The sequence below is a fragment of the Pseudophryne corroboree genome, chromosome 3, assembly GCF_028390025.1.
Source record: "Pseudophryne corroboree isolate aPseCor3 chromosome 3, aPseCor3.hap2, whole genome shotgun sequence".
Taxonomy (NCBI): domain Eukaryota; kingdom Metazoa; phylum Chordata; class Amphibia; order Anura; family Myobatrachidae; genus Pseudophryne; species Pseudophryne corroboree.
Window position 1 is genome coordinate 101,441,025 of NC_086446.1, and position 26,703 is coordinate 101,467,727.

Consider the following 26,703-nt stretch of genomic DNA (forward strand, 5'->3'; position numbering starts at 1 on the left):
TTCTGTGATTGAATCTACAGACAGAAAATGCAACAATGTTTTAAACTATTTCCCAAAGCTGCCCAGTAGCGAGATTGAAATATTTGTGATACAAACTGACAAATGCAAACACAATAAATACCTCAGCATTAACTTTTGTAGCCATATAGCAAATACACTGAAGCCACAAGGAATATTTGAGCTATAATAACAAAATCTGCACTTGAATTGGTGTTATTGATTATATATAGTACAGATAAAACAGATACATATATTCCCAGTGGTGGCATTGCTAGTCATTAATATATAAAATGACTTACAATTAACTCGTCACCCAATAGTATAGGATGAAACTTTTTTCTTTCCACCTTATAGGTATTTAATCCCTATTAGCAAATATGCTTCCCCTTTAGGGATATGCAAATTGTGAACAGTTGACCAATACGGTGATTTGCTATTTAAATAAATCAACACTGAGGAGTGGGAGAGATATTAATTCCTTATTGCATACTGTATATACCAGAATTGGGTCTGGATCACGTGACCTAGACACTTTAATTTTCTGCAAAGAGTTCTGTTTGAGCAGTCATATAATAATTAATATACAAAAAACGATATCATCCTCTAGAGGAATCAGACACTGTGGATAAATGCAGACTATATTATCAGTATTATTAGTATCATTATGAGAATGTTGGAGATATGACAACTCATATATGATTATCGGCTGAGTGAAGCCGATTTGTGGTGTCAGCCACTAACATTACCACATGAGTGGAATAACTATGGCATTCACTATATGAATAAGTGACCTGGGAGACAAATTACTGATAAATAACCAAGATTGTCATCTGACCTGGACACAGGGCCGGAGCTTCCACTAGGCAGCTTTAGGCAGCTGCCTAGGGGCGCCGGGAACTGAAGGGGCGGTCTGTTACAGCTGCAAAATAAAAGTAGTGTGGTCCTACATCTCATAGCCGCCGCAATCTCCCTGGCACTCGTATCTACAGTAGCCGCGACTGCCAAGCTCCTGTATTGCAGCATCCAGCTCCACCTGGCACAGGCAGTAACTTTGACAGCTCCTGGAGTCTTGGCTGGGGGTGACATGCGGTGCTGCTCTTCATTCCAGGCTCTTTCACAGAATACTCAGTCCCAACACTTCATCGCAGCCTGCAGATAAGGTGGCTGCACAGTGCACTCTCTGCATTTAATAAAAAAAGAGGGGGAGAGCAGCAGTCTGGGGGATGGGGGGGGGGGGGGCGGCGCGGAGATGAGCAGCTGGCATGCACACAGATGGTGGAGGGGATAGAACAGAAGACATTTAATAGAGTGGGGTTGAGGGGGGCAGCAGGAGACCACACAGACTGGCGAGATGGGGAGAAGAGAGCAGCCATACAACAGACGGGGTTGGGGAGAGCAGCAGTATGCCTTTCTCCTGAATATCAGGTAGGGGCAAGGGGCAGTAGGCAGAAGTTTTGCCTAGGGTGCCGTGAAACCTTGCACCGGCCCTGCCTGGACACTTTATATGTCTGCAAGGAGTCTTATCTGAACAGTGGAATAATAAATAACATCTAACCAAGGATTTCATCCTCTAGGGGAATTATACAGTGTGGATAATTGTAAACTACATTATCAGTACTCTTAATACTCTTATGAGAGTGTTGGAAAACATGACAAGCAACATATGATTATCGGCTGAAAATAGCCGAATTCTACTGTCAGCCACCAACATTACAAGTGGGACAATTATGATATATTGATATATGATGAAGTGACCTAGGTAATAATTACTGATAATTGAACAAATCAATACACTGGTTTAAACTAAGAACAATAGGATATCTAATTGGGCATTAGATTAAACACGCGGATACACATTTTTAATCTTCAATCACATTTATTATTCTCATGCACTTTCTGTATGTTTTGTATGTGTCTAAATTTTAACCTCTATGTTTCGCCTATACCTGTAGTCTGTGTATTAGTTATTGTCACATTGTTTTAATTCAATAACAATAAAAGTTAAATTTTATGAACATATAGGTAGATGTGAGTATCAGGTCACTCTTCCTTCTGTGCACCGGCAATACAGTCCTTTTTTTCTTCTTTCTACTATATTTGCTATAACTGTAGTTGGTAGCACCCCCACAATAAATGGTAATTACCATAATTCAATTGGGGTTATCTTGGAGCTTTAAGTTCCACGTCTTTATTTAGAAAATTGTGTGTGTGCAGATACAATCTCGCCTTCTATTTTCTTTCAGAAAGAATTGGCCGCCCTTCCCGAGGTTCAGACTTTTGTGAAGGGAGTGCTGCATATCCACCCTCCATTTGTGCCGCCGGTGGCACCGTGGGATCTTGAAGTGGTCTTGCAGTTCCTTATGTCTCACTGGTTTGAACCTTTGCGTAAGGTTGAGTTAAAGTTTCTCACTTGGAAAGTGGTCATGCTTTTGGCTCTGGCATCGGCTAGGCGAGTAAGAGTTGGCGGCCTTGTCTTGCAAGAGCCCTTATTTGATCTTCCATTCGGATAGAGCGGAATTGAGGACTCGTCAGCAGTTCCTGCTGAAGGTGGTTTCTTCGTTTCACATTAACCAACCTATTGTGGTGCCTGTGGCTATAGATGCTGTAGCGGTTCCAAAGTCTCTTGATGTTGTAAGAGCTTTGAAAATTTATGTCGCCAGAACGGCCCTCACCAGGAAAACAGAGGCTTTGTTTGTCCTGTATGCTTCCAACAAGATTGGAAATCCTGCTTCTAAACAAGCTATTGCTTGCTGGATTTGTAATACGATTCAGCAGGCTCATTCTTGGGCTGGGCTACCGTTGCCGAAGTCGGTAAAGGCCCATTCTACTAGGAAGGTGGGCTCTTCTTGGGCGGCTGCCCGAGGGGTCTCGGCACTTCAGCTTTGCCGAGCAGCTACGTGGTCGGGTTCAAACACATTTGCTAAGTTTTACAAGTTTGATACCCTGGCTGATGAGGACCTCATGTTTGCTCAATCGGTGCTGCAGAGTCGTCCGCACTCTCCTGCCCGGTCTGGAGCTTTGGTATAGACCCCATGGTCCTTTTGGAGTCCCCAGCATCCTCTAGGACGTAAGAGAAAATAGGATTTTAATACCTACCGGTAAATCCTTTTCTCCTGGTCCGTAGAGGATGCTGGGCGCCCATCCCAGTGCGGACTGTTACTTGCAGTTGTAGTATTACTGGTTGTATCTGTTTACACATGGGTTGTGTATTTGGTTATTCAGCTTGTTGCTGTTGTTAGTTCATACGGTTATCTGTTGTCATACTACTCCAGTTGTACGGTATGTTGTGTTGTGGGCTGGTATGTTTCTCGCCCTTTGTTTAAACAAAAATCCTTTCCTCGAAATGTCCTTCTCTCCTGGGCACAGTTCCTATAACTGAGGTCTGGAGGAGGGGCATAGAGGGAGGAGCCAGTTCACACCCAGTTTAAGTCTTTATAGTGGGCCCAAGCTCCTGCGGATCCTGTCTATACCCCATGGTCCTTTTGGAGTCCCCAGCATCCTCTACGGACTAGGAGAAAAGGATTTACCGGTAGGTATTAAAATCCTATTTTCTTTCAGTTTCAGCCTCACCTGAGATGTAGCAGTAATGATGAAGTATCGCAAAGTGGGGGGAGGTGTAAAATGGTAAGATAAATTGCCGCGCTAGTGTTATTATATCAGCAGCTCCATATAATGGGTACAATGGAAAAAATTATAAAAATAAGGAGCGCTTAAGTGATTAGATAAAAAATTGAACGCACATACCTGTGAAAGTAAATAAATGATTAGTAAAAAATGTTACAGCTCTTTTTGTGAATAATTGGTGAAGCGGAGATATTTCTGGTCTTAGCTCTCGAAATAGAACAGGTTGGACAGTCTTTATAAGCGGATATTAACTGTCCCTACTATCCCTGCTTGTACCTTTGGCGGCTTGCTGTTCCTGTGCAAGTGTCTGCCGCAGTTGTAATTGATGCCGTCTCCCCGTCGTCGCGGCCGCTCCGGCTTGGTCTCTTCATACGCTCACTTGTTTAAAGCGTGTCAGCGTGTCAGCGTTTGCGTGCACTGACAGACAATTCTCCGTTCTCCTCACCGTGATAAGTCTCCAACGCGTTTCGGGTTCAAAAACCCTTTAACTAGGATGTGATCACATCCTAGTTAAAGGGTTTTTGAACCCGAAACGCGTTGGAGACTTATCACGGTGAGGAGAACGGAGAATTGTCTGTCAGTGCACGCAAACGCTGACACGCTGACACGCTTTAAACAAGTGAGCGTATGAAGAGACCAAGCCGGAGCGGCCGCGACGACGGGGAGACGGCATCAATTACAACTGCGGCAGACACTTGCACAGGAACAGCAAGCCGCCAAAGGTACAAGCAGGGATAGTAGGGACAGTTAATATCCGCTTATAAAGACTGTCCAACCTGTTCTATTTCGAGAGCTAAGACCAGAAATATCTCCGCTTCACCAATTATTCACAAAAAGGGGGGAGGTGCAGCTGCCTCAAAGAATGATTCTCTTATTCAGTTCTAACTTTGTCACTCTGTGCACTTCTATTCATTTGTATTGTACATGTTCATGTGTCAGCACTGTTTTTTGGACACCGTATATCTCTCAGAATTTTAAATGCAAGGGGAACAAATAAAGTAGCCATTGTTAAAGTCTTATGGGTCACTGGATTAGACAATAAATGACCATTAGGAACGTCCGTTTTTCTGAGCTGACCAGAGCTAATGCTGGAACTGTTTCTGCTAGAGTAGACTTTCCCAAGCTCCGCCATTACAGTCCATGTTTTAAGGATATTCAAGCTTGAGCATAAGTGACTTATTTAGTACCTCAGTCATTTTGATTATACTGTACCATATGGACTCAAGAATGGATATCTTTAAATCTGAACTGTAATGGTGAAGTTTGGGAAACTCTGTGCCAGAGTGTTGTGGTTATGTTGCTGTTCTGTGTCCTGCCTGCCAACCATGTTACCATGGACATAAGAGGTCCTTCATAAGTATGTAAGGAAGATCGGCCATTGGTGTGGATAGCACTCATCTACATACAGAATATTAGTTCTCCCCTACATTTGTGTTTTGTATATTTACTTAGAGGTGTGCACATTGGCTTTAAGTGTTAGTCTCTACTTACAGTACCTATATACAAGCTGATTAATCCAATTGGTATTTTTATGTAGGTGTGTGTGCGCTCTTGATTTGTGTGTTTTTTTTTTACCTTGTATTAGAAGAAAGACCTAAACATTGTAAAAGCAGGAATTGGATCACAGTCTAAAGACGAGGAGATGGTGAACATTAAAGAGGAGGAGATTGCTATAGATATCAGTGAAGGTGAGTGACAAACACAAAGAACGGAAAAGAGTCCAAATTCTCCCTGTTCAGTCACTACAATAATCTCTTACACTACCATCATGTCATTAGGCCAGGCTCAAACATTTGCAGGACAAGAATGGTCAGCTTTGGCAGCCATTTTGTCTTGTTGATAATAAATCTATTACCAGGTTATCATCGTCTGTAACATCCACTTAATATGGAACATGTATGAAGTACAGTATTATACTGGGGGAAGGGTTTCATCACAGAGGGATATCCTCATTATCTGCTGTGCAGTGTGTGGATGCTGTTATACTGCTGCAAGTGTGTGAGGAGGAACCTGCATGGTCACCAGCTAACAGGAGATGTACGGCAGCCACTGAGTCATGAAACAAAGGATAGAGGTCACTAAATACTAATCACCTTCCAGGTATTACTAGGTAGCCAGTGATATGCAGAGTGTGGAGATCTGTAATCCTATTTCTCTTACGTCCTAGAGGATGTTGGGGTCCCTATAAGTACCATGGGGTATAGAGTGGTCCTGTGGAGCCTTCGGCACTATAAAATTTTAATAGTGTGGGCTGGCTCCTCCCTCTATGCCCCTCCTCCAGACCTCAGTTTAGAATTTGTGCCGAGAGAGCTGGACACATTTCCAGTGAGCTCCATAAAGGGAGTTCAGAAAAGGATATTTCTAAGTTCTAAAATTACAGGGAGGCTGCTGGCAACAGCCTCCCTGCTTCGTGGGAAGCAGGGGGAAGGAGCAGGAACCAACTTCCTGAAGAGTTAATGGCTCCTGCTCCTTCTGACAGGACACCATTAGCTCCTGAAGGGTACTGATCGCATAGCCCCCGATGGCGAACGCTCACTCCCACAGCAACAGCCGCCACCCCCTGCAGCTGCCAGAAGGTGACAAGGTGGTAAGTACTACACACCAGCGATCCGTCAGACGGAAAGCTGGTGTCCATGGCGGCTGAGGGGAAAGGAGCGCAGCGGCAGCAGGCTGCGCTCCTCTGGCTCACACAGGCAGTCCACGGGGTGCAGAGCGCAGGAGGGGCGATCTGAGCCGGCAATACTCCCCATACTGGTCACAAGGTAAACGGGGGTGAAAAACCCACCATTTACAAGAAATTCCTCAGGCCAGTTAAAATAACAAAAATGCGGGAGAGCCGCGCCATCTTGGGGGCGGGGCTTCTTCTCTTTCAGATCCAGCAAGTCACCAGCGCCATTTTAAGCTGCAGTCACCGCAGAGGACAGGCTGCACGGAACGTTGACCTCCTTCATAACTCACTGTGGTACCAGGGTGTTATAGGACGAGTGTGTGTGTGAAAGGCACGGTAACATGTCAAATGAGAATGATTCAGACATTGGAGACTGTTTGTCGACTGGTGATGTTTTCCTGCCACAGGATGATGTGTTGCCTAACCCCACTGAAACTGACACAGAGGGTTTGGGCAGCATAAAATTAATGCTTGCACAGTTGAATGAGAGATTTACACAATCTGAAAAAGAATTTAAAGGTTGGAGGAGATCTGTGGCAGATGCCTTGTACACAGGCCCATCGACTTCCTAACATCAACCCCCCTCAGCCATATCGAAGCGTGCTCTTGCACGCATGATGAATGTTGACACAGACACAGATGACAACGCGGGGAATGTTGATGACATCAGGGGAGCGGATGCTACCATTTCAAAGAGCATTCAATCCATGATTACAAACATTAGGGAGGTATTGGAAATCACAGATACCCCTCCTGCAGAGGAAAAAAGGGCCTATTTTAATAAAAATAAAAAACCTGTGATAACTTCCCTGTTTCAGAGGAATTGAATGCTATGTTTAAAAATGCCTGGAAATGCCCAGACAAGAAATGTCAGATTCCAAAAAGAATCTAAATAGCTTATCCCTTTCCAGAAGGTGATAGATGAAAGTGGGAGAATTCCCCCATGGTGGACGCCTCAGTGTCCAGATTATCAAAAAAGATTACCTTACCCATACCAGGCACGGCTTCGCTAAAAGACCCGTCTGACCGCAAGATTGAGACTACACTTAAGTCTATTTATACGGCTAGCGGTACTATCCTCAGACCCACTATTGCGGGTGCATGCGTTTCAAATGCTATTGAAAAATATGCAGAAAATCTATTAGAAAATATAGACACAGTTGAAAGGGATGAAATTATCGCAACCCTGGGTCACATAAAGGATTCTGCGGGATTCATGGTTGAGGACCTGAAGGACATTGGATTAATGGCTGCACGTTCGTCATCCATGGCGGTGTCGGCCCGCAGAGGTCTCTAGTTGAACAAGTGGACAGCGGATGCAGAATCTCTAAGAAAAATGTGGAAACCCTCCCTTATGAAGGTGAAGCACTTTTTGGGGTAGCATTAGATAAGTGGATATCTAAAACAACATCGGGTAAGTCAACTTTTCTTCCTTCCGCAGCACCTCCAGCAAAGAAGCCATTTATTGGCCCGCAACAAAGCCCCTTTCGAGGCGGGAAAGCAGGCAGGGCCAGAGACTCCACCCCTTTCTTCGGTAGAGGAAGAGGTCGGGGGCGAGGTGGAAAACCAACAACAGGGGTTTCTCAGGAACAGAAATGAACTTTGGTTCCACCAACCACATCAACATGACGCTGGGGCTCCCGGTCGGGAGTTCGGTCAGGAGGGAGACAAAGATCTTCTAAAATTAGGGATGGCCACAAGGGCTTAAGAACTCCCACCTGGCAGAATTTTCAAGAAAAATTGGAAAAGGTTGTTGATTCTCTACTAGAATTCAGAAAAGAGTCTCTCAGACTGGCAGGGCTCTGTCGTCATCTCTTTCAACCAACCTCTGTTTCAAGCCAAAACAAAATTGGTAATAGGATACCATTGTAAACAATTCCAGAGGTTATTACACCTCTTCAAGACACAGAAACTTCTTGTCTAGATGTTGGCATCGCTCTAGATGAAGTGATATCTTGCAGCCCAGCTGCAGAGGAATTAAAAATTCCACAACAAATTCTTCTATCGATTTTTCTGGAACATGTTATTCAGATTACATCTTTGGATGTAACAGTGAGTACGCAAGTATGCAAGTGACCGTACACCTAGATGTCATCCCCATGAGGGAGGAACAGGTCCCATCTACGCGTGGGACACAGGTTCAGGAATCTGACCTGGATCCTCCTCTGACAGGAGACAAAAGTACTTCCACGAAAGATTTTAAAAGCTAAGAACACTTATTCACACAAGCATTCAGAGAAGAAGGACAAACAGACGAAGTCTACATCAAAGTCAACAAAAACTCCATTGCAAGGTTCCTGCAAGGAAACGAGACCTTTGAAACGTTCCTCAAAGGGCCATGAGACCACGTTATCTCAAAAAGAAGTCAGGGACACATTGTTCCAGGTGGACAAACCCACAGGCAGTGGCAATACAGTCCCGGTTGGTTCCGAGGGCGTTTTAGTTGAGGGTAATGTCCCTTCCAGTTCCACTAACAAGATCACAAAATCTGGCGACCATCAGGGCCCCAAAAGGGCTAAGGAGAGTTTACTATCTGACACTCAGATTATTGCTAAGAGTTCCAAGAATTCTTCCTCGTCCAAAAGACCTAAGTCGACAGGAACACACTCTTTGCCGGGACTTACCGCAGCTAAGTTTGATGGTATGGAGGTCGAACGCCAGATCTTAGCTCGGAAGGGTATTCCAAACAAGGTAATTCCTACGCTTATTCAAGCTAGGAAAGTGGTAACATCAAAACATTACCATCGTATTTGGAGAAAATATGTTTCTTGGTGTGAATCCAAGAAGTTTCCTACGGAGAATTTCCAACTAGGTCGCTTACTCCTATTTCTACAATCAGGTGTGGATGTGGGCCTCAGATTAGGCTCGCTCGAGGTCCAGATTTCGGCCTTCTCTATCTTCTTCCAGAAACAATTGGCTGCGCTTCGTGAGGTGCAGACTTTCTTACAAGCATTTCTGCACATCCAACCTCCTTTTGTGCCTCCTACGGAGCCATGGGATCTTACTGTGGTGTTGCAGTTCCTGCAGTCAGATTGGTTTGAACCTCTAAGAGAGGTAGATTTGAAGTTTCTTACATGGAAGGTGGTCACTTTGTTGGGCTTGGCATCCGCAAGGCGAGTGTCAGAATTGGGGGCCTTGTCTCATAAAAGCCCCTACTTAATTTTTCATGAGGATAGAGCTGAGCTGCGCACGCATCAGCAATTTCTTCCTAAGGTTGTTTCGGCTTTTCATATCAACCAACCTATTGTAGTGCCACTGACTACTGACATGTCTACTTCAGCAAAGTCCTTGGACGTGGTCCGGGCTTTGAAGATATATGTTAAGAGGACTGCTCCTCTTCGAAAGTTGGAAGCATTGTTCATGCCTTATGATCCCAAGAAGATTGGGTGTCCTGCTTCTAAGCAGACTATCGCTCGCTGGATCAGATGTACGATTCAGCATGCTTATTCGACGGCAGGATTGCCGGAACCGAAATCGGTAAAAGCTCACTCTACTCGTAGAGTGGGTTTTTCCTGGGCGGCTGCCCGGGGAGGGGGGGGGGGGAGGGGGGTCTCGGCCATTCAACTTTGCCGAGCAGCTACTTGGTCAGGGTCAAACACATTTGCTAAGTTTTACAAGTTTGATACTTTGGCCGCTGATGACCTTCAGTTCGGTCATTCAGTTTTGCAGGGTACATCTGCACTTTCCCTCCCCTAGTGGGAGCTTTGGTATCATCCCCATGGTACTTATATGGACCCCAACATCCTCTAGGACGTAAGAGAAAACAGGATTTTGAATACCTACCGGTAGATCCTTTTCTCGTAGTCCGTAGAGGATGTTGGACGCCCGCCCAGTGCTTCTGTTCCCTGCACGGTTATTACTTGTTAAGTAATGGCAGCTGTTTTTGCCACTTTTCGTTCATGCATATTGGCATGTTTTCATTTGGTTATATGCTGGTTGCATGGTTATAAATGCAGTGTGAGTTGGCGTGAATCTCGCCACTTATATGTAGTATACTTCTCTCAAAGTTGTCCGTCTCCTCGGCACAGTTCCTAAACTGAGGTCTGGAGGAGGGGCATAGAGGGAGGAGCCAGCCCACACTATTAAAATGTTATAGTGCCGAAGGCTCCACAGGACCCGTCTATACCCCATGGTACTTATATGGACCCCAACATCCTCTACGGACTACGAGAAAAGGATTTACCGGTAGGTATTCAAAATCCTGTTTTTTTAAGTTAACCTTCTGGATGCTGTTACTATTTTACGACTTTGGCATAGTATGTCGGTGTGCAATGTGCAATTAGTATTTTTTTTAAATCATTTTCTGGAAAAAAAAATATGGAGAGGTTGCCTGTAGTGCTATATTCTCTGACGTTGGGCTGTAAATAATTTTCTTTTTCGGGTTCCGTAGGGCTCCACAGGGAGACGATGGGGTGTAGGTGATGGTAAAGGACGAGGCACCAAACAGTTAAAGCTTTTAGGTATCTGAAGATGCTCCGGTGCTTCCCCTCTATACCCCGCCACCAGCTCAGGCTCTTCAGTTTAGTTTCGGTGACGGCAGGAGTCGGATCACCGCTTAAACAGTGGGGCAATAATTATTATTTTTGTTCTCTCTTCTGCAGCAAGCAGCAGTGCTAGGCAGTCTTCTGGACGCCAGCGCTGCTACTTCATCACACCCCAACGGCGCCAACACTAAAGCCCCAGGCCTTGTATTTTCAGCGGGGTGCCTGGGAGCTCAGCTAGCACAGCTCCCACAGAGGACCCTGGACTGCAAGTTGGCACAGAGGGGATAGGTAAGGCAGGTTCCCGCAGGAGAAAGACTAGAGGGGCAGACGTGGACACTGATTCTTCTGGGACTCCACTAGACCACCAGGGCAAACATACTGGCGCAGGTTTATATTAATGAGGCCAAGGAACCGGTGGGTAAAGTCAGCATAGGGGAGGTCAGCCCTCTGCCTGCGGCCCTTCCCCCACCTCAGGGCGCCATTCCCCTGCAGTTTTCCAGTCACTGAGCTGCTCCCCCCCCCCCATCAGAGTCCCACGGCAGCCATTTTCAGCTCTCAAGCCGTATAGCCGTGGCTCGATCCACTTGCGCTAACGCATTTCTCCGTCCTGGTAGGTCTGAAAAAACCCTTTGCCTACTGAACCTCTTGGTCTCTGTATCCATCTTTTCTCTTTCATCCACTAGGGGACACTGGAGTCTTATACAGTAGGGGTGTGAAGCTTGCAACCGGAGGTGTGGCACAATCTAAAATTAGCATTGTCTGCACAGCCGCGTCCTCCCCCTTCACATCCCTCATCCCCCAGTTTGCAAAATTGTGCTGGAGGTACAGCACGTGGGAGCACTGAGCTCCTGACTAAAACTAAGAAGCTAAAAAATTTTTATGGCTGCGTCAACCTAATGAAAAGGGGGACAAAGCCTACTGATATGTGAGAGACAAAGATCCCTTTTAAAGGGACCTACATTTCTCGGCAGGAGATCCTCTTCAGTAATCAGAGCGAGTACTGGTCATATAAGGGCCCTAGTATAGGTTTTTGCTACCAGTCAAAGTCACTAGTTAGAGCGTGGGGCTGTGCAGTCTCCCCTATCAGCACGGGAGAGTAGTGGAGCTTTACAGGAGATGCTGATCCCGTAACGCGCGTGCTGGCGGGGCCGGACGCCGCAGTAGCATACCGCGCAGCTGAGGAGATACCTCAGTCGCGGGGAAGGTGGGGGGGAGAGAACTTCAGAGCGCAACACTTCTCTATGTGTAGAGAAGCGCCGCTGGGTGACCGGATTAGATCTGTCCCGGAGCGCGGGCGCTGGCGGGGAGAGACACCGCATGAGGATAATATACCGCGCGGCTGAGGAGATCCCTCAGCCGTGTGGGGAAAGATTAGGAGCACAGCATAGGGGGTGAAAAATGCTCCTCCTCTATGTGTAGAGAGGCTCTGCTACAATTAATAGCGGAGTAGTTTGATTAAGTTATGCAGTGGAGACCACCGGGGGCATTACTTATAGTATGAAGTGACCAGAATATTTCAGTGGCGGCCATCTTAATTATTCTATATAGGCGCCAATCTGAGGGGCAGCGATCAGCCCTCCCCCTCTTACAGGTCATCAAATAAGATGAACCCACAAGGATTTTTATTATAATAACGGCTCCCTCTGCTGGTAAATATATATATATGTACTGTGAGGATCTCCTGAAAAATAATTCTGCTTTACTGTTTATATTTTCAAGGGAATTCTATACAAAGAACCTGAAGAAAATACAGGTAAGCAAGTGGATACCAACCCTACCACCGTAGCTGATTTACAGTTGGGTGTGTGAAGGTTGCAAGTCGGCTGGTGTTTATTTATTTATTTATTTATTTTCCTTCTCCCTTTGCAATTATTTATTTATTTATTTTTGCTCTCAGGGAAAAGAAACTCCAGCCGGATCCAATACCTTCGCTTCCGTTACCTATCACAGTCTTTCTCTTCCTAGTTTAAAGAGTGAAAGCGCTGCGTAGTTGTCTGGTAAGGGGTTTAAACAACATGTCTAAAGCACCAACCAAGACCTCTAAGACCTATTATGTTTGTATGAAATGTAACAAGAAGAGCACGCGGGTTGGCAGCTCCGAGGTGTGTGACTCCTGCTTAGACAAGGACGCTCCACCGGGGAGCAGTGCTCCGTCTAGGTCATGGGAAGAAAACATTGCAGATAGAATCTCCAAGGAGATGGCGGAATCACGCAAGCAACAATCGGAATGGGCTGCGGGATTCTCAAAGACGATGGAAGAATTTATCATCAGGTTAACACCGCCTGCACAAGCAGAAACGAATGTGCGCAAGGCAGTTAAAAGACCTCTTCCTATTATACCGGAATCAGAGGAGGAAGAGGGTCTCCTCATTGATACAGAGGAAGGTGAGTTAATTGAATCTAACCTAGGCGCCGATTTTCCAGAAGAGGACACGGCAATCTCGGGTCTTGAGTCTTTAATTGAAGCGGTAAAGGAGATCCTAAACTTTAATGTAGAAGAAGTAAAGGAGCCAGAAGAATTCGAATTGTTCGAATCCCAAAAGCCGCGTTCAGCAGTGTTTCCCATTCCTAAATCCCTCCAATCTCAAATAGAGGAGGCTTGGAAACAACCTGACAAATGCTTTCAATTTCCGAAAAGGTTTCAAGTAACTTACCCCCCTACCTAAGGGTGTAATGGATAAGTGGGAGAATACACCAGTAGTGGATGCTTCCCTAGGAAGGTTGTCGAAGAAGACAATCTTACCAATACCTAATGTAACGACTATAAAGGATGCTTCAGATCGTAAGGTTGACACAGCTTTAAAGTAAATTTTCGTAGCAGCAGGTGCAGCACAGAGACCTGCGATTGGTCAACAAGGCCGTGGGAGCATGGTCTGGACGTATTGTACAGGCTATTGAGGAGGAAAATAGCTTAGAAGAGATTACCCAACTGGCGGAACACATTCGAGAATCTGCTTCATACTTGTGTCAAGCCTCAAAGGATATTAGCAGGATAGCATTGCGCATCTCCGCATCGGCCATATCGGCTAGACTGATTTTATGGCTCAGAGAATGGCAAGGAGTCTCTGACACCAAGAATGTGGTAGAATCCATCCCTTTTGGGGGTGAGATGCTTTTCGGTTCAGAGTTGGACAAGTGGATTTCGCAGGCTACAGCAGGGAAGTCCACCTTTCTACCTACGCCTTTTACGAGAACCGCTCCACAGGTTAGGAGAGGTTATTCAGGACCAGCGTTTAATTCATTTAGATCGCAGTCCTTTCGAGCCCGAGGAATAGGTTTCGGTACACAAGTACGTGGAGGCAGAGATAGAGGCCGCTCACAGGCAGTAACCAGAAAGCAGTATAAACCTTCTGACAAAACTGTGGCATGATGGCCTCCCAGCTCACATGGGATCCCTCTTGGTGGGCGCATGTCTGGAAGGTTTTCGGGACATCTGGGCCAACACCTCACCAGAAATTTGGATAAACAACATAATTTCACAGGGGTACAAACTGGATTTTCAACAGAGGCCTCACAGTCAGTTTTTTGCAACGGGCTTGCCTCGGTGCCCTCAGAAAGCAAAAGCACTACTGACAGCAATTCAAAAGTTGCTACGGTCAGAGGTCATTATTCCAGTTCCCACCTCTCAGAGAGGAACGGGTTTCTATTCCAAACTTTTTGTTGTTCCAAAGCCAGACGGGACGGTCAGACCAATACTGAATTTAAAAGTTTTAAACCAGTTTCTAAGGGTCTACAGATTCAAAATGGAATCAATCCAGTCGGTCATTGCAGGCTTACAACAAGGCAAGTTCATGGTATCTATGGACATAAAGGATGCATATCTGCATATCCCAATGTGGACTCCTCACCAGGCGTACTTAAGGTTCGCACTTGTGACGGATCACTACCAATTCAGGACCTTGCCGTTCGGTCTATCGTCAGCCCCAAGAATCTTTACGAAGATCATGGCAATCATGGTTGCAGGTTTGAGACTGTTGGGGGTCACGATTATACCTTATCTAGACGATCTACTGATCTAGGCATCATCTCAGGAACAGCTGATCAAGGATGTTCGGACATCTCATCAATTTCTCATTCAACATGGGTGGATTGTGAATTTCCAGAAATCCAACCTCATGCCAACTCAACGGATTCAATTCCTCGGTCTCATCTTGGACACAGTACAATTGAGAGTATTCCTACCAGAAAACAAGGTCCAAGACCTATAGAGATTAGTGGCTCAGGTACTGAAGAGACAAACGGTTTCTCTACACCTGTGTGCAACTTTTCGGGAAGATGGTGGCGTCGTTCGAAGCTCTCCAGTACGGCAGACTTCATTCCCGACCATTCCAGATGAACCTCATTGCTCAGAGAGCAGGTTCGCACTGGCTTCTACATCGAAGAATCCGACTTCCACCGCGCATACGAACCTCCTTAATTTGGTGGTCGTTGCACAGGAATCTCGCAGCAGGCAAGAGATTCGGCATTTGGGATTGGAGGATCCTAACAACGGATGCCAGTCTCAGAGGCTCGAGTGCTGTCCTGGAGGAACATCAGTTTCAGGGAAGATGGACGTTACAGGAGAGCAGACTACCCATAAACATTCTCGAGCTGAGAGCGGTTTACAATGCGCTTCTCTTAGCCGAAGACCTAGTCATGGGTCAACACTTAAAGATACAGTCGGACAATGTCACAATGACGGCTTACATAAACCGTTAAGGAGGAACAAAGAGCAGAATGGCGTTAAAGGAAGCCACAAAGATCTTGTTGTCGGCAGATAGGCGAAACATCATCCTCTCGGCAGTGTTCATTCCAGGTGTGGAGAACTAGTAAGCAGATTAACTCAGTCGCCAGGACATTCATCCGGGAGAGTGGTGCCTGCATCCTCGGATTTTCAACATGGTGGTAAGGAGATGGGGTCTACCTCAAGTGGACCTAATGGCGTCATCAGCTGCCCAGAAATGTGTCCCGGACACGAGATCCAGTAGCAGAAGGAGTGGACGCATTAACACTTCCTTGGTGTTACAGGAGGGTTTACATTTTTCCACCTTTCCCACTCATACCCAGGGTTCTGAAAAGGGTGAAACAAGAATGAGTGTGGGCAATTCTGATCGCACCAGATTGGCCCCGCAGGAGTTGGTACTCCGACAAGCGGGGGTTACTAGCGGAAGATCCTTGGCGGTTACCTCAGAGAGAGGACCTTCTGTCTCAGGGACCGTTCCTACACCCAGACCTGAACAGGCTGCGTTTAACGGCGTGGCTATTGAAACCAGGATCTTAAGAAACAGAGGGATACCAAGAACGGCCATTCCTACGATGCTTGCCACTAGAACGCCAGTCACAGCCGCGCACTACTACAGGATATGGAAGAAGTACATGGATTGGTGTCAGGAACGTGGGTGGAATTCGACGAACTTCCACTTATCCAGACTTTTCCTTTTCCTTCAGGCCGGTCTAGATGTAGGACTGAGGCTGGGCTCTCTGAAGGTTCAAATTTCGGCTCTCTCCATCCTATTTCAACAGCGTTTTGCGTCCTTGCAAGAGGTTCAAACCTTTTTACAGGGGGGGTTTGGTGTTGGAATTTTTGAGATCACCAACTTTTGAACCGTTGGCAAGAACAGACCTGAAATATCTATCTTGGAAGGTCACGTTATTGCTTGCCTTGGCTTCGGTCATGAGGGTTTCTGAGTTGGGAGCCTTATCGTGTAAGAGTCCCTTTTTAGTTTTTCATGAGGATAGGGCAGAACTCCGTACAAGAGCGGATTTCCTTCCTAAGGTTGTTTCGGGGTTTCACGTAAACCAGCCAATTGTGGTCCCATCTTTTCAGGGATTCGCAGATGGGGACATGTCTTTGGATGTTGTCCGAGCTTTACAGGTATATGTACAAGTTACGTCGTCCTTCAGAAAGTCGGACCATTTGTTTGTTCTTTGTGATGGGCCAAAGAAGGGTTGGCCGGCATCTAAGCAGTCTTTGTCTAGATAGATTAGACTTGCCATTCGGCAAGCTTATATTTCCTGTGGTAAACAAATTCCGGTTCAGACGGGTGCTCATACCACCAGATCAGTGGCGACTGCCAAAGGTGCTTCCACTACTCAACTTTGCAGAGCGACGATATGGTCCTCAGCCCACACGTTCGCGAAATTTTACAAGTTTGATATCTTTGCGTCCGGAGATTCTAAGTTCGGACGTTTAGTTTTGCATGCCACCAACAGCACTCCCTCCCTGGGGTATAACTTTGGGATGTCCCCTACTGTATAAGACTCCAGTGTCCCCTAGTGGATGAAAGAGAAAAGAGGATTTTGGTACTTACTGATAAATCCATTTCTCTGAATCCTCTAGGGGACACTGGACGCCCGCCTCGGTGCTGTCAACCTGCTGTGTTCAAAGTACTTGTTTAAACAGTTTGTACAAACAGCGTTTTTCTGTTAAGGGTTTCTTGGATGCTGTTTGATATGTTGTACGGTTCGGTTCCTCGCCATGTGCTATAGCATCATGTCCTATTCTCTTAGTCAAATTTTCCAAACTGGGGGATGAGGGATGTGAAGGGGGAGGAGCCGGCTGTGCAGACAATGCTAATTTTAGATTGTGCCACACCTCCGGTTGCAAGCTTCACACCCCTACTGTATAAGACTCCAGTGTCCCCTAGAGGATTCAGAGAAATGGATTTGTCGGTAAGTACCAAAATCCTCTTTTCTGCAGCGGGGTACACTGGGTTCCACAGGGATAACATCGGGGTGTAGAGTAGGATCTTGATCCTTGGCACCAACAGGCTAAAAGCTTTGACTGTTCCCAAGATGCTCAGCGCCGCCTCCTCTATAACCCCTCTCCGTGCGCAGGAGCTCAGTTTGTAAGTTGGTGCCTGCAGTGCAGGACACTTAACAGGCAGGGCTGCTCCAGCATCCCTGAAAAGAGCTTTTTTTTTAATGAAGATAGAAGACTTCAAGGGATGCAGCATAGGCACTATCAGTGCTAGATGTCATTTTGACATCTCATGCTGCAGCTCCATCACCTCCCCCGGCGGCACTGTATACTTCCTCGCCCTGGTTGCCGGGTACTTACAGCGGAGAGCTCCGGTCTTTCACATCAGGCACACATACTCGCCGCAACTCTCTGGGATCGCGTGGCCGCATCAAGGGAGGAGGTAAAAGGGTCCCCCAGGCAGGACCTGCTGTAAATCGCGATCCTGCGCGGCCATTAGGAGACGGGCCGTGCGCGCTGGCGTAGACACTGTGTTGGTACAGGGACCCCACTAGACCACCAGGGTAGGGACACAGGTCGGAATCTGCTATAATCCGTTTTTCACAGGCCCACAGTACCTGGTGGTGAAGTCCAGCAAGGGTATAAGGCTCTGACCTGTAGCCCCTCCCCCAGCCCCAGGGCGCCATTTAGAGTAAATGTTCCCGCCCTGGAGCTGCATCTCTCTCTCTCCCTCACTCTCTGTCAGCGTTTGGGCGCCATCTTCACATGATGAGCTGATCCTGGGACTGTATGGGCAAAGTCTCCTCTGTAAAGCCGCCTGCATCATCAGCACTGTGCATTTTACAGGACACTTAAGTATTCTACATGTCTTTTGACAGTGTTAGTTAAGAAACAGTGCATTACTACAGGGCTATTTAGTACAAGTACCCTGTGATATACATCCAGTTTTTACTGTGCATTGATATATCTATAAGTCTATATAGCTTTACTTAGTACTACTTAGCATTGCTAGTCCTGTGCAGTTTTATTGTTTGTCATATTTTCTGCATTGTACATGTGACTGTGTGTGTGTGTGCATATAGCTGCTGTGTGATATCTACTCCGTGTATCTCACTCATACTGCTATCCCTATATTCTGTACCCTGTCGGGGGTCTAAGTGCGTCAGGATTATTAGTTGATATAGGTATTTTCACAGGATATACTTATTTTGTATTTTTCTCTGTAATTTTCTGTCACCATATACCTCCTGAATCCTCTGTTTGTGCTGTCACACTGCACAGGGGGTTCTTGGTTAGGTATTATATCTGCTGATATTGTACTGTGTCGCCTGTGGTTTACGCTTTCATATCATGTCAGCTACAAGTGGCAATGGTTCTGTGGCTGATCCCGCAATACGCGGTGGTGATGCCACAGATGCATTATAGGAAAATATAGCAGCTAAGGGTTCAGGTTCTGGGGGTTCCTTACCTCCCAGTCAGTCTGTAGCAATGGGGACACATCACGACCTGCCTTGGGCTACATTCTCTAATTTACTGACTACGCTGGTAACTAGACTTACGCCCCCTATGGGACCTCACGTGCCTTTACAGCCACATAGCGTCCCTGCGGTTAATCCGCCATGGGCAGATCTCCTGTCCACTCGGTTACAGCAACCACTCATTGACTAAACAAAAATCGAACCCTCGCCCGCCTGAGACCAAGGGCTCCTCTAAGCGGGCCATTACTTCCTCACAATCCACTCATGTTTCAGATACTTCGTCTGGTGAGGATGGCGTGTATACTGACCCCTCATACACTGATCCAGACGCTTCTGATGGGAAGTCTGTTTCACAAATGGATGTTCCTGACCTACTGTTTTAGAGGCTATCAGGCTGATTCTTCAAATTGATGATGACCCAGAACCTGTTGTTGCCTCCAAGAAACCTGACAGATTCAAACGTCAGACGGTTACCAAATTAATTTTGCCTCATTCTGACCATTTGGTTGATATATGTCAGGAATCCTGGGATAATCCAAGAAAGAAATTCACACCTCACAAGAAGATGCTAGCTCGCTACCCCCTCGCTGCGGAGTAAAAATTGGGAAACGCCACAACCGGTGGATTCGCAAGTCGCTCGGCTGGTGGTGTCTTCTGCTCTGCTTGTCACTACCGTTACTTCTCTGAAGGAACCAACGGATAAGCGTGTGGAGGGTTGCTTAAAGTCTTTTTATACCCTTGCGGGAGCTGTGCATCGGCCCACTATGGCGGCTACTTGGGCTGCAGAAGCTATTGAAGCATGCGCTCAGGAGGTGGAAGCAGAGCTGGCGTCCAATTTTTCTGATAATGCTAGACAATGTCTTTCGTATATTGTCACAGCCTCTCATTACATTAAGGAGGCGGCTTATGATGCCAGTGTTCTGGCGGCCAAGGCCTCTACTACGTCCATTCTGGCTCGCCGGATTCTCTGGTTGCGATCCTGGTCTGTGGATCTGGATCCTAAGAAAACTCTCTGGAGGTGCTCCCTTTTGAGGGGAACATCCTTTTTGGTGAGGATCTCAACAAGATTGTTGCTGATTTAGCTTCCGCTAAGACAGCATGCCTACCTAGTACTGCTCCTTCGGCTCCGAAGGTTAAAAGTACTTCCTTTCGTTCCTTCCGACCTCCAGGTAAAGCAAAGGGTCAGGCGTAACCAAAACATTCTCGCAATTCCAAAACCACTAAGTCCAAACCTAAACGTGCCTGGGCTGCCCGTCAGCCTGCTTCCAAATCAGACAAGCCAGCTGCAGGACGGGGCAGGTCTCCCACTGGGGGATCCCAGGGTGGGAGGCCGACTTCTACGGTTTACCCTGGTTTGGTTAAAGACCACTTCCGATGCCTGGGTAAGAGAAGTCGTCACTCACGAATACGCCATATCCTTCAAAAAACGTCTCCCTCATCAATTTTTCCTGACAAACATCCCTTCGGATCAGGTGAAGGCAAAAACTCTCCATTTGGTGGTACAATCCCTCCTGGACACAGGAGTGGTAGTGCCGGTGCCTCTGGCTCAGAGAGGCAAGGGGTACTCTACACCGCTGTTCCTAGTTCAGAAACCGAATGGTTCCTCCCGGCCCATTCTCAACTTCAAGTCTTTGAACAAATTTGTGATGGTCTCTAAGTTTCGTATAGAAACTCTTCGCTCTATTGTTCTGGCTTTGGAGCCCAGGGACTATATGGTATCCCTGGATATACAAGATGCTTACCTCCATATTCCTATTGCCATGTTGCATCAGCAATACCTGCGGTTTGCTATTGGCAACCTCCATTATCAATTCCGGGCCTTACCTTTTGGATTGACCACGGCTCCACGAGTCTTCACCAAGGCCATGGCGGTGATGACGGCCCTGCTCCGCCGTCAGGATCCTACCGTATCTGGACGACTTGCTGATCCTGGCGAATTCCCCAGAAGTTCTCCGTCATCTGGATCTGACGGTCCAGTTTCTGCAAGCCCACGGGTGGCTCATCAACTGGAATAATTCTTCCCTGGTCCCTGCTCAGAGCATGATGCACCTGGAGGCATTGTTGGACACTCACAACCAGCGGTGGTTGTTGTCACAGGAGAAGGTCCTGAACTTTCAGGACAGGATTCGATGCTTCCTCTCTCGCCCGCGAGTGTCGATACACTCGGCTATGCAAGTACTAGGCCTCCTTGTGTCGGCTTTCGACATGGTAAAGTACGCTCAATTTCATTCCCGCCCTCTGCAGAAGCTGATTCTTGCCAAGTGGGACGGCCTACCTCACCGGATCAGGTCTCACATGATCTCCTTGTCTCCGGAGGTTCGTCTGTCACTGAGCTGGTGGCTACAGGACCAACGATTGAGCAGGGGTTGTCCCTTCTGGATCTCCAATTGGGTCCTCCTGACAACGGATGCCAGTCTGAGGGGTTGGGGCGTAGTGTCGGAGCAACACTCTCTTCAGGGTCGGTGGACCAGGGAGGAGTCTCTCCTCCCGATAAACATTCTGGAATTTCGGGCAGTGTTCAATGCTCTGAACCTGGCCCAGCATCTGATACAGAACAGGCCTGTTCAAGTACAGTCGGACAACGCCACCACTGTGGCGTACATAAATCGTCGAGGCGGCACTCGAAGCCGCATGGCAATGATGGAAGTGTCCAGGATTCTTCAGTGGGCGGAACGGTATCTGCCAGCCATATCGGCAGTGTTCATTCCGGAGGGCCTCAACTTGCAAGTGGACTTCCTCAGTCATCAGGACGTTCACGCCGGAGAGTGGAGACTCCATCCAGAAGTATTTCAACTCCTAGTGGACAAGTGGGGCCTACCAGACGTAGACCTGATCACAAGGTTCTGGTCTTCGGAGCAAGGACAAGGGATCCTCAAGCAGCGTTCGTGGACGTACTGGCAATTCCATGGAACTTTCAGCTGCCGTACGTGTTCCTTCCGGTGTCACTCCTGCCCAGAGTAATAAAGAAGTTCAAACAAGAAGGAGGAATCCTACTTCTGATCACTCCAGCGTGGCCCAGACAGCATTGGTTCTCAGACCTACAGGGTCCTGGAGGCCTTGCAAGAGTCTCCGTTTGAACCTCTTGAATCTGTAGACGTTAAGTGGCTTACTCTTAAAGTCTTGTTTCTGCTGGCTATTGCCTCTGCTAGACGGGTTTCAGACTTGGGTGCCTTATCCTGACGGTCACCTTTTCTGATTTTTCACCATGATCGGGCGGTTCTTAGGACGCGCCCTGGTTATCTACCTAAGGTGGTGTCTTTTTCCACCTTAACCAAGAGATTGTGGTTCCAGCATTTATCTCTCCTGACTTGTCCTCCAAAAAGCGGTCTTTGGATGTGGTACGGGCTCTCCGTATCTATGTGAAGAGGACAGCCTCCATTAGGAAGTCTGATTCTCCCTTTGTACTTTTTGGTTTTCACAAACGTGGCTGGCCTGCGAATAAGCAGACCCTGGCCAGATGGATTAGAATGGTGATTACACAAGCTTATGTACAGGCTGGAAGCTCCTGCTACCATCAAAGCCCATTCTGCTCGGTCTGTTGGACCTTCTTGGGTGGCCCGCCGTGGTGCGACCCTTGAGCAATTTTGCAAGGTGGCTACGTGGTCCTCAATGAACACGTTATTCATAAGGTTGTATGCCTTCGATACTTCCGCCTCCCAGGATGCTTCCTTTGGACGCCGGGTTCTTGTGCCCACTATAGTGCGTTCCCTCCCATGAGGAACTGCTTTAGGACATCCCTGATGTTATCCCTGTGGAACCCAGTGTACCCCGCTTCAGAAAAGGAAATTTATGGTAAGAACTTACCATGGTTAAATCTCTTTCTGCAAGATACACTGTGTTCCACAGGGCGCCCACCCTGACGCACTTAGCTTCTTTGGGTTTGTATGGCATTAGCCGCTGATACCTTCTCCTGTCGTGAGAATGTGGTGTATGTGGCTACTAACGGTTGTTGTCTCTTTTACCTGCTACTGCATTGAACTGGTTAACAAAACTGAGCTCCTGTGCACGGAGGCGGGGTTATAGAGGAGGCGGCGCTGAGCATCTTGGGAACAGTCAAAGCTTTGAGCATGTTGGTGCCTCGGATCAAGATCCTACTCTGCACCCCAATGTTATCCCTGTGGAACCCAGTGTACCTCGCAGAAAGAGATTTAACAAAGGTAAGTTCTTACCATAAATCTCCTTTTACAGTACCTACTAATGCCATTGAACACCCAGGACGGCATATTACCTACTGGAGGTGAGTGGATAGAGCCGTGGCTATACGACTGGGTAAGATACTGCATTATCCTTCTCGGCATAAACAAAGCCGCCAAGTGCCGTTGAGCACAGCGCCAGTCTCAAAAGCATATTCCCAGCGTTCTCCCTCCCTCGCTATCTGCACAAACCACCCCCCAGCCTCCTATCGTTTGCTGCGAATGGTCAAGCATACCGCACAGTATAACCTGTAGGCGCTCTCCCCTGGCAGAAAGAACAAAGCATTTTTAAAATTTAAAGGCACAGACCATCGAAATATAGAGCTACTTGATTGAGGGTCCTATTTTTGGTACTGGCTAGAGACTGTTTAATCGTGGTTTGCTAAATTACATTCCATATAACAAAGGGAATTATTATTGCTTTTGTTGCAAAGACAGTCTCGGTTCTGGATACTGGTCTCCTGGTGTCCAGGGAATCTGCTACCTTGGCGGTAGCTTACCACATCCTCTGGCTCCGCTTTCGGAAAGTGGATATGGACTCTATTTGGCGCAGAATTAGACAAAATTGTGGCTAATCCGGCGGCCGCCAAGAGTGCTTACTTACCCTTAGCCTCTGCCCCGAGGTCCTGGACATCTACCTTTCGGTCCTTTCACCCATAAGGCAAAGCTAAAGTTCAGTCATTTCCCAGACAGTGAGCTTCCACAAAGACCTCCAAGCCCAGAACCAAACAGGCCTGGACTGCCAGATGTCCAACTACCAAGTCTGATGGCAAGCACTCAGCCTGACGGGGCAGGCCTCCTCCTGGGGGATACCAGGGTGTGATGCCAGCTTCTGCAGTTCGCACACTCCTGGCATCAGACCACCACAGACGCCTGGGTTCAAGAAGTAGTCTCTCAGAGGTACACTGTCTCATTCCGGAGACGCCCCCCTCAGCAATTCTTTTGCAGAGGCCCTCCTTCAGACCCAAAACAAAGCTTTGGCCTTTCAGGAGGTCATTCAGTCCCTGCTGCAATCAGGGGTCTTAGTTCCAGTCCCTTTGTTACAACAAGGGATAATTTTTACTCTACCCTGTTCTTGGTTCAGAAACCCAATGGGTCTCATCGATCTATTCTCAATCTCAAATACCTCAACAAATTTGTCAGGATTCCCAGGTTTTGTATGGAAATCGTGTGCTTTGTTGTGCTAGCTATGGAGCTTGGGACTTTATGGTGTCCCTGGACATTCAGGATGCCTGTCTGCATGTCCCTGTAGCACCTTCTCATCAGTCGTTCCTATGGTTTGTTGTACTTTAAAGACGTTACTAATATCTGGCACTGCCTTTTAGTCTTTCTACAACTCCCAGGGTCCTTACCAAAATCATGGCTGTTATGGTGGCACAGCTGCATCGTCAGGAGGTCACAATACTCCCATGCCTGAACGACCTGCTGATCTGCGCACACTGTCCGGTGCACCTTCACTGCCATCTTCAGCTGGCTGGCCATGTCTTTCCTGCATAAGCACAGCTGGCTCATCAATTGGATAAAGTCATCCCTTCTTCCTTCTTGGAGGATGGTGCATCTGGGAGCTCTCCTGCACTCCCCAGGTACAACAAATTTTCCTACCAGCGGACAATATTTCCGCTCTACAGCAACGTCTGCAAGCTGCTTCACAGTCGCAGGGTGTCAATCCACTGAGCTAAGCAGCTTTTGGGGTCCACGGTGTTCACCTTCAGCATGGTGGAGTATGCCAAGTTTCACTCCAGACCCCTGCAACACCTCATCCTATCCAGATGAAACTTACAACCACATCTGTTCAGATACCCGACTTCACACATCCCACTTGGACAAGGGTCGTCCCTTCTGGATTGGGTTCTCATGATCATGGATACCAGGCTCCTAGCCTGGGGGGCAGTGTACGGTCAACACTCCTTTCAGGGCCGTTGGACTCCCACCGAAAATTGCTTACCAATTAGCGTCCTGGGATTTGAGCTCTCTACTGGGCACTCATGCTGGCACGGGACACGCTCCATGGCAGACCATTTCAGGTCTAGTCCGGCAACCCCACTGCGATGGCCTACCTCAACCAACAGGGAGGCATTCGCAGTAAGTTGGCTTTGCAGGAAGTGGCTCTCATCATCCATTGGGCAGAACATCATCTCCCAGCCATCTTGGCAGTGTTCATCCCAGGGGTCCTTAACTGGGAAGCAGACTTCTTCAGATGTCATGATGTGCTCTCCGGCGAGTGGTCTCTACACCCAGAGGTCTTCAAGCTTCTAGTGGACAAATGGGGCCAGCCGGACATTGAGAAGTTCAGATTATTTCCAGCGTTAATATATGCTGCGGACGCAGGGCGCATCTTATTACCATATACAATAAAAGTGCGCTGTATGTTGCAAACACTACATCCCTTAAGAGAAAACAATCACTCGCACACACTGTCTGAGTTCCAACGCTCAGTGATGTATATATTTGATATTAAAAGGATATATATGCAATATATCACATGTACAGTATATATCATTCAGTTATAAAGTTACAGTTACACAAGAAGCAGATAGTTACAAAAGAATCCATTACAGCCACAGCCAGCATACTTTACCATGTCCCTCAATGCTCAGTGAACCGTCGTCTCCATCTTTAGCTCTCCCTCAACAACAAACAAACAGCAACAGAAGAACAGCAAACAGCAACTAACTCTCTAAGTCCTAAAAAACTGCCTATATCAAAACAGTGGGAGTTAACAGGTTGTTGGTTTCAGGCTCCTTCCATTGGTACAGGAGAGGGAGGTCTCTCATTCATGATCTGTCATTGGTCAGTTCATATGCAAGCAACGTCCAGCCTTGAAGAAGACATCATAGGGGTTGGCCACTGGATTCCTGCCCACATGCTTTCTTTGGAATGTTCTTTGTTCTAATAAGAGTGACTTTAGATTTCATACATTTAATCATAACTAATCGTTGCAATGTGCTACAACCTAACCACAGCTATCAAACCAACACACTCATTCCCTTGATCATTTTGACGCCAAACATGACATGTTAATCTTGTTCCGTTCCAATAATACATATATATGATGTTATACTCTACAGGTTGAGTATCCCTTATCCAAAATTCTTGGGACCAGAGGTATTTTGGATATCGTATTTTTCCGTATTTTGGAATAATTGCATACTATAATGAGATATCATGGCGATGGGACCCAAGTCTAAGCACAGAATGCATTTATGTTACATATACACCTTATACACACAGCCGGAAGGTAATTTTAGTCAATATTTTTTGTAACTTTGTGCATTGAACAAAGTGTATCTACATTCACACAATTCATTTATGTTTCATATACACCTTATACACACAGCCTGAAGGTCATTTAATACAATATTTTTAATAACTTTGTGTATTAAACAAAGTTTGTGTACATTGAGCCATCAGAAAACAAAGGTTTCACTATCTCACTCTCACTCAAAAAAGTCTGTATTTCGGAATATTCCGTATTTCAGAATATTTGGATATGGGATACTCAACCTGTATTATATAATTTAATACATTATAATGTCTGGTGCTTGACATGTTTAATTTATGTGTGGTGTGAAATATG

At 46.8% G+C, this 26,703-nt stretch overlaps 1 protein-coding gene across 1 annotated transcript in view; it reads left to right on the top strand.

The window, feature by feature from the left end:
- The window catches only part of LOC135057209 (uncharacterized), a 284,086-nt gene that overhangs the window by 223,925 nt on the left and 33,458 nt on the right, over positions 1-26,703 (top strand). Inside the window, 2 exon segments of the mRNA XM_063963101.1 lie at positions 3,559-3,624; positions 5,210-5,312. Coding sequence (XP_063819171.1) covers positions 3,559-3,624; positions 5,210-5,312 — 169 coding nt within the window.